General features: G+C 53.9%; 3 protein-coding genes across 3 annotated transcripts; all 3 read left to right on the forward strand.

The window, feature by feature from the left end:
• Nucleotides 1-4,243: 4,243 nt before the first annotated feature.
• On the forward strand, nucleotides 4,244-6,251 carry SPSK_00466 (SPG20 protein; the record flags this gene model as incomplete). The annotated part of the gene is made up of 3 exons (XM_016727435.1): nucleotides 4,244-4,261; nucleotides 4,381-5,188; nucleotides 5,251-6,251. The coding sequence occupies 3 exons, from the start codon at nucleotides 4,244-4,246 to the stop codon at nucleotides 6,249-6,251; spliced, it is 1,827 nt and encodes a 608-aa protein (XP_016582797.1).
• A 781-nt stretch (nucleotides 6,252-7,032) lies between these two features.
• SPSK_00426 (gamma-tubulin complex component) lies at nucleotides 7,033-9,669 on the forward strand (the record flags this gene model as incomplete). Its single annotated transcript, XM_016727395.1, has 1 exon — nucleotides 7,033-9,669. The coding sequence occupies one exon, from the start codon at nucleotides 7,033-7,035 to the stop codon at nucleotides 9,667-9,669; it is 2,637 nt and encodes an 878-aa protein (XP_016582798.1).
• Nucleotides 9,670-12,141: 2,472 nt separating this feature from the next.
• SPSK_00439 (uncharacterized protein) lies at nucleotides 12,142-14,523 on the forward strand (the record flags this gene model as incomplete). The annotated part of the gene is made up of 1 exon (XM_016727408.1): nucleotides 12,142-14,523. One exon carries the CDS (start codon nucleotides 12,142-12,144, stop codon nucleotides 14,521-14,523), a length of 2,382 nt encoding a protein of 793 aa, XP_016582799.1.
• Nucleotides 14,524-15,074: the final 551 nt, after the last annotated feature.

Consider the following 15,074-nt stretch of genomic DNA (forward strand, 5'->3'; position numbering starts at 1 on the left):
GGTGGTGACATTCTAGAGGGAAGCGAGTCCAGGGTCGACCAAATCAGTCAGCGTAAGAAAGAGTGAAAATTTCGCGGAGGGCGTTCGCGGAGAGAAGAGATACCGAAAGAGTTGCTGGAAACGAGGAGCAAATCTATCCGGCGAATGACAGCTGCCCAACATTCATGCAGCCATCCAGACGACGTGCCATTTTCGCCATCAGCTCTGGCCCTCTCGATGCCGGAATCCTCAAGGGTGTCAGATGGGGGAGGAAAGAAATAAAGAGGAGAACACATGCACGGAGAGGGGTTGGGACAGATTGGAGGGGCTGCGTGGGTGGGCAGTCTGGGCGCATGCTCTGCTTGCATATTTGAGTGAGCAAGGGAAAGTGACAGGCAGGGGAGGCTTTGAATGCAACATCAAGAGGCGAGCCTGGCTGCCCGCGACGCGTAACGACAAGAGAGTTGACGAGAGAGAAAAAAAAAGCTTTGTCAAGCATCTTTGGAGACAATTGAAGCGGAAGATGCGGAAATGGTGGGAAGCAGAATTTTCTTACGAGTTCTGGTCATGTTTGTCCGATTACACCTTCCTTTTTGAATTGTCCAAGGCACCACAAAGCATATTTTCTCATGATAGAAAGTACGACCAGGTAAAATAAATAAATACAATCACAATACTACTCTGTATAGAAGGAACGAATCGATAAAAAAAAAGACTCGAGCAAAGAATGGAAGCTACGACCCGGAGAAGTGGCAGGAGCGACCTCGTCTTATGTCTTATTTGACTCCTGTTATTGCAGTGGTACTGGCTCCTTCCCTATCACAGATCCTTCCCTAGGTGAACCTTTGGTTCGGAAGCTGTGTGGGAAGGCACGAGAGTGCAACCAGTTCATGTATAAAATATGCGACGCTTTCCAAGACGGCAAGCTGGGTCCTCGAACCAAAGATGGTCTCCGTTGCTTAGAATTTCCACGGGCCATCCCAATACTGTTTGGAGTTCTATCATAATTTTCAATTGACAATTGTATCCAACTCACAGACATCTACCTCGTCGACACTCAACCAATTATGTGAGGCATTGTCTGGCATATGACTTGCAGGCAGTAAAGTTAGAGCCATTACCGTCGTCGCTGTTCGGACGGTTACGGTGGAGGAAATAACTCAAGGGTGAATCATATGTTGCTGACAATGGATCAGTACTCATCCTCCTACGCAGCCGTCCCGACAGGTAACGTCTCTTGTCAGTGCGAACTTATTACGGGGCCGCTCTTCGCAGCTATCTTTTGTCGTCGCATCCCGATGATCAGACTCTCGGACACGGAGCGCTTGAGTATTGACTTCGAGTGATTGCACCTCGACAAAGTTAATCCAACATGATGTGTACCGATGCGTATCTTCTAGCTTTAACATAAACATGGCAGTGGACATAGGACGGCGCAAACTGACAAAAAGAAAAGACTGTCTGGGATACAGGAAATCCTTCAACCCTGCAATCCACTCGATTGAGTCGAACTCGCTTATTCGAAATGTAACGGTTTATCATTAGGAATATGGACATTATCCCGGCCAAAAGTCCATTTCTTCAAGGAACACGCCGAACGCATGTGCGTCTAGGCCATCACAGCTCAGGAAACAGTTTTCTTTCTTTGGTCTAAAGAAATGCTGTGACCGGGTGCGTGCATACTTGTGGTATGATATTTCTTCATTCAGGCAGGATTTCCGCGTGTCACACACACAATTTGACTTCTTTGGCAGCTGAAATTGTTTTCTTGCCATGGCCCCGATGCATTGTGTTGTTCTCGCAATCAACCAAACTCGCTCGTCATGCATTTCACCAATAAGCCATTGCCTCGTGTCAAAGGGACGCCACGAAGGGGGAGGCAACAGTCGGATGCAAACGGATATCTGCAGCTATCTGCATACAGCAAGTGATTCTCGTTATGGGTCACCGTTTTTCTTTTCAATTTTTTTGTCTCCGTTGCTGCGGACATTTTGCTGCTCTGCCTTCGGGTCCAAGCTTTTGTACTCCGAGGTAGCCGCTTACCATAGAAAGAATACGATACGCCGTGTACTTGGTATTTGAACCGTACCTTTAATATTGTATTCCAATTATCTGAATTTATACTTCATTACTTAAAATATCTTAAGTATCATGGCCAGGAACTACTAACGGTGACCAATGTTGTTCTACAGACGTTGTCCTCGAATGAATATTACTTTTTTTGACGCAGCAACTGCGTCTCGGGTTTCATGTCTCTTTCATCCTACCAACGGTGCGGGCCTTTGATTCTCTTCTAACAGCGGCAACTGGTCGAAGCTTTTGCATTAAACTCGTTCATTCTTTGGTAGACGCAGGGGCAGTTACCTTGGATGGCATGAGAAAAGATGCCAAACATATGACGTAAACGTGGAGTCACGGTTAGCCTTGTCTCAGAACCCTATGGTAACAATACCAGCCGTCTTCAAAAACATACTCTTTTTGGTAAATATAAACCAGTGCTACATGGCCTCCAAATACTGTGGCATCGACTCGAAGAGAACAAGATTCCATTAGACGCCAACACGCACTGCTACATGTAAAGAGTCAATATTTTGGTGATAAGTCGTCTCGATTTGAAGCGAGACGCCAATGTTAGACCGACAAGGTTGACGGGTCCTCATCGAGTCACATATTGACCCGTTGGAAAGAAAAGATTGCTGTCGACAGTGAGTTGCATATTTCAGGCAGCGTGTCAAACTACGTATTTCCGACTTGGATATTTACTCAAAGTTCTCCACTTATGTGTCGATCATGAAGCACCACCAATACGACTTGGAAAGAGCAAGGCTCCGGAGACGGTGCTACAATTGCGAGACTTGTCGGTATGTGCCACGTGAGTGCAAATCATCTCAGAACGAGGGGTTTGCGGTAATGACGTTGAAGATTATTAATAGTACATACTGGGGAAATACTGTAAAATAAAGGGCTTTCTAGAAAACAGGAACCACGTCGTGACCTGCGGCGTGTGCTACTCACCTCGTTGTCTCCAACAATTCCACGTCGATTAGCTGGTCGAAAGGCTTTGGAACTACTGGTTCATTGCACAATTACACAAGATTTGTGAAGCGTTGCGATTTGTTGGCTGCCTCTGCTTGACAGCTTGCTTGTGGCGTCAGAACCACTACGGCTGTGCAAATGCTGCGCTTTGGGACGGCCGCTGGTGCTGGGCAAGCCCGGGGTAAAATAGCAGTGCACAGCTTTTGAGTGTCATCATTCAAGTGTCATGTCGAAATTCCAAGAGACGAACCAGAACAAAGGTCAGAAAGACGCTGACAGCATCTTGGCAGCCAGTCCACTAGTGTCGCTGCTAGCTTTCCTGCGTCCGATAGCAGCCAGTGATAGCTACCGCTCCAGCCCGCCGTCTCCTCTGTTTCGGACGGCGCTTGTGAGGCCTCTTTCCCGGCCGTATCCACTATCACCAAATCGCCGCCGTTCCTTCCATTTTGATAAATGTGCCAAAACCCCCAAACTTGGAAATACCCCTCTCCGATTACTCCTCTCCTAATGTGCTTTCTTTGCCGCGCCAAACAGCATCCACCTCTAAGCGCCGACCTCACGCGCGCTCGCATCCAATTCGTTCTTTCCTCCCCGGTTTCCTCGAGTGTTTAATTTTGGCGCAACTGGACGTCATAACCCAGTTGCAAGGCCTTTTGATCTGTGGCAGGAACTGAATTTGTCACCCAGCTCCTCCATCTTTCCTTTCCCCTTCATCGTCTGATCTTCTGCTTTTCGTGAAAGTTTTAAATCTTGCCAGTTTTCCCCGACTCACTTTCATACCGATTCTCGTCCTCGAACAAATCTGCCCGCCGTCACCCTGTCACACTAACACGCTCGTATTGAACCAAAACCCCCTGTGCCGCTCCCCTCCACGACTCGCCTGCCCCTCTTTTGGGGATCGCCAGTCTCCCGTCGCCAAGAACGCCTCCTCTGTCCGTCCGCCAACGCTGTCACGATTGCAACGGCAAATAAACAAGAACTAGACATCTACAACATCAAGGGTGGCATTTCAGACAGAGCGTGCAACGAGACAAAGACGCGCGCCCAGCCTAAAAACGGGCAGAGTATCTGAGCAGACGCTACAGTCTTTGCAACAACCGTCCAGCCAATACGTCTTTCGATTCCTCTTTACTTCTTTCCGTTATTTTTTGTTTTCTATTTTTGTTTGACAGGAGTTGTGCTGCTGGAAGGGCCAGTCCTCCTTTCTTACGCGGTACTGGCAAACACAATGGCGTCCAGCCTCAATGTAAGTGATTTGTTTTTGTACTCGTCAGTTTAACATTTCTTTCGCTCGTCGAGTGTCAGTGTCGCGCAATGGAATAATGAATGTGGGCTGACAACGTTTTCTTTTACAATTCTGCGCAGGATCCAAAGCTGCTGTACGCCATTACCGGCGTCTCTGCATACCACATAGCCAATGGCGCAGAGAGCTCTCTTACACCGGCAGGTCCGCAGACGCTGTCGCTCCTTATGGTCCCAACGGCGTCTCCATTCGCCGACATGTCGATTGACGGCAACCATCCGGATAACGGCGGTCAAGGGCAGGAAGAGGATTTCTATTTACATCTGCACCTGCCACCTGAGCTCGACCTCCCTCTCCCGGCGACCACTCAGATCTACCACCAGCCGCCGAGCAGCTATTTGATCCCGCGCTGGGATCTCGGCCGCAACAGTGGTGTCTTCACGCGCATTGAGTTCCCAGCGGTGGGCAGCCGCAAAGGTCTGCAGGAGGATGTCGACACATTTGAAACCATCTTGGCCCAGTGTACCGCATTCCTCGAGCGCGCACCACCACCTAAGATCTCGTCCCGCAAAGACAAGCCCTCAAAGGCACCCGGGTCGTCGTCTGCGGCAGCTGTTGCAAGAGAATCTGCCGCTGGTGCTTCAGGCTCATCGTCTGGCCGGTATCAGTCAGGGAGTGGCGAGAAACAAGGGTTTGGCGAAAAGCAGCGCGCTTCGGCTTCTCGGTCGTCGCGGTCGGTCATTTCCGAGGACTTGCCGGCCTACAACCCGGCAGCGTTCAAGCCCGGCGAAGCATACGCGGCAGGCAGCCATAGCTCACAAGCCGGGGGCCAGCTTGTTCTCATCGACGAGGAAGACGGCAGCGTCATCGGCGAGCTGGGTGACCATTATCAAGTCATTGAAGACAAGTCCCTGATGCCAGGCTCCAAAGGTACGCTTCACGTCGTCGATTGCACTTTGTTCCTCTTCTTCACGATAATCTAACAAAGGTAGAACCCGTCGAGATTACGCTTCCCACGGAAGCCGTCCCCAGCATCGCCGTCGCGCCCGCATCGCACGAATATGTCGAGACTTTGCATCCCGCCTACCAAAAGTCCTCTCTGGTGGCCAATGCCGCTGCTGCTTCGCGTCTCATTGTCACAACATCTGAGCTGGTGTCCAAGGCGCTACAAAACCAGGCCGACAAGTTCGCTGAGAAGGCCGTTCCCTCGAACAAGCCCATAACGTTCCAGCCCTCGACTCATGAACACATTCGCCGTATCAATACGTTCTCTGCGGGCGCAGCAGGTCTTTCTGCCAAGGCAGTCGGCCAGGTCGGCAAAGTGGCGCAGAACCTGGGAGCCAAGCTGGCCGGCCATAAGGCTCACGACAGCATCAGCAGCACGGGAAGCAGCACGGCGTACAGTGGCAAGTCCCGCCGCCAGCCTCCGACTGGAATGGGTCCCGATGGGCAGCCCGTCAACGATTTCCGCCCTGGTCTGCTCAACAAGAGTCTGATGGCCTTTTCGACGGTCGCCGACGGAATTGAGCAGGCCGGCCGTCACTTGCTAGACACGTCCTCGAATGCCGCCACAACCGTAGTCTCCTCCAAGTGGGGAAGCGAGGCCGGCGAGGTTACGCGCAATCTGACTGGCGGCATCAAAAACGTCGGCCTCGTCTATATTGACGTCACTGGTGTGTCGCGTCGTGCGCTTATCAAGAGCGTGGCCAAGGGCATGGTCATCGGCCACGTCCCGGGTGGCGGCAACCTAGTGGTAGGTAGTGGTGACGGCGGCGGGCCTGTGATTTCGCCGACCGGCTCGCCGCCTCCACTTCCGCCCAATCGCCCGGCGTCCAGCACCCCCGATCCTCGGGGCGGCAAGGATGGCCGCAACGATAGCGAGTCTACTAGTGGCCACGACAGTAGCAGCAGCAGCACCAACCCCAGTGCTCCAGTAAGCCGCGTGCGGTCAACCCACGACTTTGCCGACAACAACCCATACCGGGGACGTTGAGTGTGACGCAATTTCCCAAACGTTTCGGTGTGGAATTCTGCTCGATTTGCGAATTGGTTTGAAAATACGGAAAGGAATTCGTGTCAGGTTTTACTTGTGGTCTGTTCCGCTCATATGTTAATATACGGTATGTACAATGCAGCAGCTATTTTTGTTCAAATGAAAAAAACGACAGTGTCACGTTTAATGAGAGTAAAAGAAGAGCTGAGGTTTCGTTTGTTTTAAGCAATGACCTGCGCTTTCGTAAAGTAGCACGTTTTACCAGTAGAGCGCTTCTCCACAGCGGTATTCTGTAGAGGTACCATATTCGCTATAGCGCCTTTGTGTGTTAAAACGCGTCTCTACCCCTCGCACATATCTCGAACGCGCCTGCCTGATAAGATACCAATATCGGTTCGACGTGTGCGACTTCCTTCTCAAATGCCACTCCATCTGTACCTACCCAAACTAATGACAGCACTCAGTACTCTCCGAATATCAACATACAAATCCATCATCCAACACAACAACCAACTGCGAGGCCGCCAATGCTTCGTGTCTGTCCCTCACTGACCCCGTGAATCCACGTCCCGTATCCACGACCGGTCGCATACTGCGGATACCAAGGACATTCATTGCACCCCCACATCTTCGTCTCTGTGTCCATGTGCCGCTTTGAGCTGCTTGGTTGTTTGATCTTGCTGTCCCATGACCTCAAGGACAAGCCCCAGTACGCCGGCCTCTCCTTGGTAGCCCCCTGCTCCTCCCCGCCTCGTGCTAACTCAACCTGACTGTCTAGTCCATGCTCCACGAAATCCTCCTCTCCCTCTCTGGCCACAGCTCGCCGCTGCTCCGGCCTGACGGCCCATCCCGTCATGGCAATACCGGCGCGCAGGATAGCAGTGCTCCCAGCCTTGGGACGGCATCCAGCCCGGAGCCGGCCCTCTCGCCCTCCGAACGCGCACTGCTCTCCGACCTTGCCCGCCTGAGCGACCTCCACATCCGCCTGCGCGCGCACGCCACACACATTGCCGCCGTACACCCGTCCGCGGTATGCCGCGCGGTGGCTGCCGCCGTTGTTTCGGTCCATCTAGCTGCGTTTCAGCGCCATGTGCTCGCCGTCGAGGCAACTGTGCTCAAGCGTGATCCGATCCTCGTCGGTGCCTACGATATCGTACCACTGACGGCCGTTGTGGGCGCTTTTGCCGATTGGCCGCGGCGATTCGAGTGGTTGTGGGCCATTGTACAGTATATCTTACCTGAAAGCAGTGCTAGTCGAACCACAATGGCAACTGCCAAATCACCTGCAAAGGTCTCGCCGGACACACCATCGGGTTCGCAGCTTATCAACCGCCTCCGCGCAGAACTCCAGACCGGCTACGAAGATGTGGAACGTACGGCACGCAGCCTCGTGCGCGTGGCCGAGACAACCTGGCTGAAGCAGGTCTCGGCGTGGATTTTGTACGGCCGGTTGCCCAGCTTCGGCGGCGGCGACTTCTTCGTGCAGCAGGAAGCGTCCACGGCCGACATGACAGGCGAATACGTCTGCGTCAGCCAGCATCTGCCGGCCTTTGTCACACCTGCCACCGCCGCCTCCATGCTTTTTATCGGACGCTCGCTCGTGCACCTGCGCGCTAAGACGGACAGCAGGAGCAGCAACGGGCCCAAGGCCAGCCACTGGCTCAGCGACGGTGTCGTGGGCAGCGGTGCCATGACCATGACCAGTACCGGCGACTACCACTTATCGACCCAGCTGCAGGAGTTGTCCAAACTTACGTATCCGCTGGATGGCGCCACGTTTGCTCGCACCATAGCGCACATCCGCGCCGTACTCTCCCGCACGGCGTTGCGCAAGCTGCTGCCTCCGACCAAGGTGGTTGACATGCTGCAGCTGCTGCGCGACTTTTACCTCCTCGGCCGTGGCGAGTTTGCCATGGCACTCGTCGAGCAGGCGGACGAGACGATGCGCAGCCGCTGGCAGAGGTCCGACGGTGCAGGCGCTGCGCCGCCCACAACGGCCAGCAGCGTGCGCGGTATGGCTGCTGTGATTGTCAAAGACGGCGAAGTGGCGGCCGTGCTGGCACGGACGTGGGCAATGCTAGGCGCCATGCATGGCCGCAACGCCAATGCCGACCAGGGCGAGGAGGAGGATGAGGGTATGGAGCTGGCGCGGGAAACGTTGCGGCTTGTCTTGCAAAAACCGACCACATCCACGTCCACCACTCCAGCAGCACGGACACCATCGGCAGGCGCCACGGTGGTGGCTGGTAGCCTCGGAAATGGACGGCAACGGCACACCACCCTTGCTTCCATCGCGTCAACGCCTTTCCAGAACCTCTTGTTTTCGGTTCCCGCGTCTCTTGTGCTACAGATTCCCTACCCGCTGGACCTGGTTCTCAGTGCTGCCGACCTTCAGTCGTATTCGGCGATTCACGCCTACTTACTATCCATCCGCCGCGCACATATCCGCCTGACAGGGTTATGGAAACTATCATCACTACGGCGGCACCACCCGCCTCCGCCAACTCCTCCGTACGGTGGCCGTGGTCGACACAGCCTCGAGCAGGTCCAGATGCTACGTGAGAGATACACCACTCGTGCCAACGCGCTGCGGAGCGTGTGGGCAACTACTAGCGCGGCCATCTTCTTTTTGGCAGAAATCGAGAACTACTTGCAGATAGATGTCGTCGTGGAGCTATGGGACGGGTTCCAGAAGTGGCTGACCATCGGAAACGACGAGCCGATGAGGGGGGTCGGTGTCAGCAGCAGCGTCTCCCAGAAAAGCAAACCCGCCGAGCGGAAGGAAGATAGCGATGCCGACGTAGAAGGTGGCAACGAAGATGGCGCAGACGAGGACGAGGACATTTGGCTAGCCGAAGGTCTAGCCGCGGAAGACGACACAGCCTTCCGCATGGACGACCCTGTGGCCGCATCCCACGATCCCCAGAGCCTCGCGACTGCACACCGCCGCTACCTGCGACGCCTCGTGCGCCGGTTGCTGCTCGACCGTGCGCACTGGACGGAGCCGCTGTACGCGCTGCTTGTGTCCATCGATCAAATGGCCGCACTTGTGCACCGTTTACAGAGTCTATGGCTGGCACTCGATCTCGAGTCCGACGCGGGTGTTGTCGACGCCTTTGTAGACCTTGACCGCGAGCAGCACGACGTCTTGGATGCGCTGGCGGCGGCCGAGCGGGGTGTGCGGCAGGGTGTGCTGACAGTCGTGGGCGTGCTACGGGACTTGGAAGGACAGGAGGATGGCCGGGGCGAAGAGGAGGAGGAGGAGGATGAGGAGGACGACGACGGAGACTTTGGTGGCTGGGCCGACGGTGGTCTCGCCGGGAACGGCCTGCGGGCGGCCGGGGCGTACGTGCCGCGCCGGGTTGGACGGCTGGATCGGCTGTTAATGAAGCTCGACTTTGGCAGTTGGGGTGGCTAAATGGTTTATGATAACGAAACTGGCTCTGTCGCATTTGCAATGAACACGAAAGATTTTAAGCGAAAATTTGCACGACATGACTTGCATGGTTATGGTTAATTTTCTTGGGGTTTCGATAGTTTCCTTCACAACTATGGAGAGCAAATGTTTTTTGGAAAGTATGAAAATTTGATCACGCTTTATCTACACGTGTATGTGTGTGTGCAAATATACACATATTGAAGCAGATGCATATACCTTATACCGAACGCCTTTTTTGGGTTTGAAAATCAAGTTGTAATGCATTCAGCGCAGGTCATAACTTTCCATGAAACGGATATCGAGTAATATGAAACGGGACTCGGATTCTTATGATGGCTCACCCACACCCGGGCTGTTTAGGTTATTTACATGTTTTAACGAATCGATGCAGTTCAACGTTAACCTCTGCCGTGCGCAAAGAAACAAGAAAACAAGAAACAACGGCAAATCTCATAGGCACCAGGGGTTTTGCCTCCGGTAAAGCTCAAGACAACGCCGCCAGTGTTTGATCTTGCTTAGGTGTTCTTCTTATGCCTGGCTCGTTTTACACTTTTGCTTGTTGAGCAATTCTTATTACCTTATTTATTTGCATGGCGTGCCTGCACTTGCAATCCACCGTTTTCTTTTGCGTGTGTCCTTACACAGCATTGTGTTGGATACGTCGTCCAACCAAACGTGCGGGTCTGATTCTCTGTGTTTCTCCCATATACGCAGCGGTCGAATCAATATCACATAATGTCTGCAGTGGTGACGGGCAAATGAGTGCATTTGTGCTATTGGACTGTATTATTTGTTTGTTTATTTAATATTATTGTTACTTTTTTTTTTTTTTTTTTTTAAAAAAAAAAACCCTCTTCCGTGGATTCTATCGTTGTCGCTTTACTTTATTTGTAAAACAATAACCTTCCGTATGGTATTATACATCTTGTACGGCGACATCTTTGACCATTGCTATCGTGACCGCTGTGCAGATGTTATCGACTCACGATTGTTTCTGTTGCATTGGTCGCGTCATCCATCTGCACGTTCCTTTTGTTATACACCAAGAACCTAGCCCAAATAGGTCTTGAGGGCCAAGGCCAGGGCTAATGCAGACTTGGCCTAGCAGGACAGTGCGAGCCCCCAAACGCGCTAGCGACATTCCCCCAATGGGTGCTCTTCACAACAACACTCCGGCGGCCTACTGCACCTGATGCCGATGGCGCTCTTCGTAAAGTGGTCTTCTGGCCGTTCGCATGTTATTAGAGACAGCAATCCACGCATCCAGCCGAAAGTCGCCTATCGTTCCTTTCACGTACTGTAATTGTAACGGCGTGTTTGGCTCTTTTCAGAGGCAAAGCCCCACTTTTATTGTCGCGTTTTCCTTTTATTGGGGCGTTCTTGGGCCTGTGGCCTTGAGTCCGTCCTGTGATTCGTCCAACTGCTCCCTTCATCTGGAAATCGCCCCGCTTTAAACCGGCTAGCACTGTGCCAGAAATGCATGCACTGTTTGTGATTTGGCTTCCTACGCCTCTGTAGCGTGTTGTTTTGTAAGGCTTTGCTGCCTTGATGCCTGGCCTTTCCCAAAAATTCTTTCTGGTCATGTTTTTGCACGGATGTGATCTCTCCTCTCCAGCTTGCTGTTCTGCCCTTATCACAGTGCGTTCGCCACCTCTAGCAGCGCTGAAGTTTTCTTTTGTAGCACTCCCTCTTCTGTTCTTGCCACACTCCCTGGGTGTTTGGGTCTTTTTGGGTGCATTGGCAGATTGGCTGGGCTCCTGGGCTGTTGCTCTTTCCAGCTCCTTTGCCCTTGCTTGACGCGCCGCTTCGTGGGTCTTGCCTGCCTTGTGCGCGTGCTCGCCGAACCCCTTCCCTGTTCGTCCCCTTCCTGCCCTTGTCGTTCCCATTTCTCTCGTCCGCTCCTGCCCTCCCTTCCCTCACCCTTCCCTCCACTACGACCGCCCTCCCTCCTTCCTGACTTGCCATTTTTCTTCAATCCACTCCCTCCCACTTCTCGTCATCTATCCACACGCCCGCCGCCCATTTGGTGCAAGACGCAACAAGGGGTCCCAGGGCTCGAACGTCGGCCGAAAAATACATTCTCTGCATAGGTCGAGAAACATCAAATGCGTGCTCTGCATCCACACGCATTTTGAGCCTCGTGTCGATTCTTTGTCGACCCGCGCGCTGGCCGTCTGTTGGGGCTCGTGAGCTGACCGGAGAGTTGGGTCGACTCTCGCCTCACGTCCTCTGAAACCCATCTCCTCCATTGTGTTTAGCATCCACCGCGTCATTTCGTGTCGGCCTGCATCTTCGGTTCGTTACGGCTGTCACAGCCATTCTTACGGCGAGTGACTCTTTGCATTGTTCGCGCCCACCAGATTCTGTCCGACGCTTCTCGACGCCGATTCATTCAGTTCGAAAACCGCTCGTATCTGGGAGTCCCACGAACACGGCCGCACGTCGCCCATCATGTCTAACGGACTGTCCTATGGCGGCGTCAATGGCATGCGGCGCGGCTTTCCGCAGCAGCAAAATGCTACGGCCAACAAACCGCCGACGTCCCTTTCTCACGGTGGACCTTATCAGGCGTTCCACCAACAGCAGCAAGCTTCGTCGCCGTATGCCCACCACATCTTTACCGGCTCGGCACCACCGCCACCAGTGCAGCTCTCCGGTCTTCAAAATACCGGAGCCCGTCCGTCGCCACCGCAGGTCGCTGCTCCGGTGCCTCGGAATCGCCAGATGCAGCAACCACACCAGGTTAACTACTTGGCGCAGGCGCTGAACCAGCAGACGATGGGACACCAGGTCCAGCAGAACGACGGTTCTCTCATGGCCCAGCAGCAACGGACGCAGCAGCACCCACAACATGCGCAGCACCAACAGATGCCACAGCACCAGCAGCACCATCAACAATTGCAGCAGCCGCAGCAGCCTCAGCATCAACAGCATGCGCAACACGCACAGCAGCACGTCCAGCATCAACAGCATCAACAACATCCACAACATACCCAGCATGCTCAGCATCTGCAACACGCGCAGCACCAGCAACACGCGCAGCATGCTGCCCAGCACAACCAGCACGGGCAACACAATCAGCACGTGCAGCATAACCAACATCAGCAGCATCAACAACACCATCAGCATGCAGCGCATTCGCAGCTGCCGCAACATTCGCAGCCCCCGTCCTCAACCTCGTTGACCCCTCAAGCGCTATCTCAGTCGCCTATCCCCCCGGCACAACACATTCAGCAGGCGCAAAAGGTGCAGCACAATGTCCAGCACCAAGTCCAGCAGCAACACCAACAACACCAGCAGCACCAACAGCATCAGCAACAACAGCAAGCCCAACACCAGCAGCAACAGCAGATGCAGCAGACGCAACAGGTTCATAAAGCCCAAAAAGCGCAGCACGCTCAGCAGCAGGCGCAAGCGCAAGCGCAGGCGCAGGCACACGCACAGGCACAGGCTCAAGCCCAGGCGCAAGCACAAGCACAAGCCCAGGCTCAAGCTCAAGCTCAAGCTCAGGCACAGGCGCAAGCTCAGGCGCAAGCTCAGGCGCAGGCTCAGGCACAGGCTCAGGCACAGGCTCAACAGGCCCAGCAGGCCGCCCAGCAGCTGCAGGTGCAGAAGACGGTCCAGGCCCACCAGAAAGCGCCACATGCGTCTCCGACGTCTCCATCACCGAAACCCGGTGCTACGGCACCTCCTGCACAGGAGGAACAAAATGAGGAGGAAATGGAGGTGGACAGTTCCGCCAACGAAGCGGCGGGAGCGGACGGTCAGGCCGATAAAAACGCGGATGGCAATGTCCCGTTCGTGCCGCGCCAACCAATGGGCGCCCTTATGTCTGCTCCGCCCGAAGGTGGCAGTTTCCCCTCACTGGAGGCTGTACATAAGTTTGTGTTAGGATATTGCACATCGGTGGGCTACGCTGTAGTAATTGGGCGATCGAAGAAGACCGTGCCGGGGTTGAAGAAGGTCCTCTTCGTGTGTGACCGGGCAGGCAAGCCCCCACGGCGTGTCAGCCCGGAGCAGCGGAAGCGGAAGACGTCATCACGGAAGTGCGACTGTCAGTTCGGATTTTTCGCTATCGAGCAGCGGACGCAATGGACGGTACGATACCGGCCGGATACGAGTCACTTGAAACACAACCACGGTCCCAGCGAGAGCCCTGTACTCCATCCGGCTGCCCGGAAACTGGACAGCAACATGGTGGCAGCCGTGAAGGCCCTGAAGGACGACGGTGCGTTACCTGCTGCGACCCCCACTACCACTACCAAGCCCAGAGCCAAGCCCAAGTCCAAAACCACCCCGTTGAAGAAGGGAGCAGCAAGTGCCAGTGCAGGAGCGGGAGTTGGAGCAGCGGCGGAAGGAGCAGGAGACTCAGAAGAAAAAATGACAGAAGGCGCCAGTGGTTCTAACGCTTCGGTTACAGGCGTCGGAGTGAGCCAGACACTTGAGATTCTGCAGACGGAGAACCCCCATGTGCCACTGCTGCCGCGAGACATCTACAATGCCCGCGCTGCGATCACGCGGAACCCAAATAAGGTGGCATCGGCGATCGCGGAGAATCGACCGGCCATTTATAGCAAGCCACCGCCGACCGCCGATGAGCGCATTAAGACCGACCTACGGCGCGAGCTGGCGCAGGCCAAAGACGAGCTCGCAAAGTACAAGGAAGACACGCAAAAGGAGATTGACGAGCTCAAGCGGAAACTGGAAGAAAAGGACCAGGTCATCCAGCGGTTTGAGATGTTTATTGACATCTGCAACCAACGTGTCATCTTGCAGCGGGAACGGCTGTCCGACAACAACGATGGTGCGGGTGGGCCGAACCTTGCCGCATAGCAATGACAGAGCGGCAGGTGCCGACCAAACCCGACATCATATCTTCCGCCCCTTCTTCTCCATCTCGTTCTTTTCTTTTCTAACCTTGTACATTTCGTGGTTTATGTATGCACACGCACTTTGCCGTGCTCACGTCCACTCACTTCCACACTCACTTGTCTATATTTCACCTGTGTGACTTTGGGTTTTGGGAGTCTTCTTGGTTCTTGTTCTTTCTGGGCTCTGGCATTGCACGGTCGGTACGGTGCGTAGAACGGTGCTTTTTTGATATTCCATCTTTTTAGTGCTTTTTGTCGGGGGGATGATGGAAAACGTGTCTTGGAATAGGTCTTGCACGGATGACCACCAGGTTTACATCGCTTCATCAGAGCCGAATAGCAACAGGGAGCATTGTCGGGCTTGTTTCTTCCTAGGTTTTCTAGGTTTGGCGATTTATGCTTATTAACATGCTTTGTATTTCATGTTCTAGGCAGACATTTTGTTTATGGAATCGTTGCGTTATTTTGCCGCATTTGCGTTTTGCATTTTGCGTTTTTGTATTTTGCGTTTTG

The sequence above is a fragment of the Sporothrix schenckii genome (genome assembly GCF_000961545.1).
Source record: "Sporothrix schenckii 1099-18 chromosome Unknown Cont49, whole genome shotgun sequence".
Lineage (NCBI taxonomy): Eukaryota > Fungi > Ascomycota > Sordariomycetes > Ophiostomatales > Ophiostomataceae > Sporothrix > Sporothrix schenckii.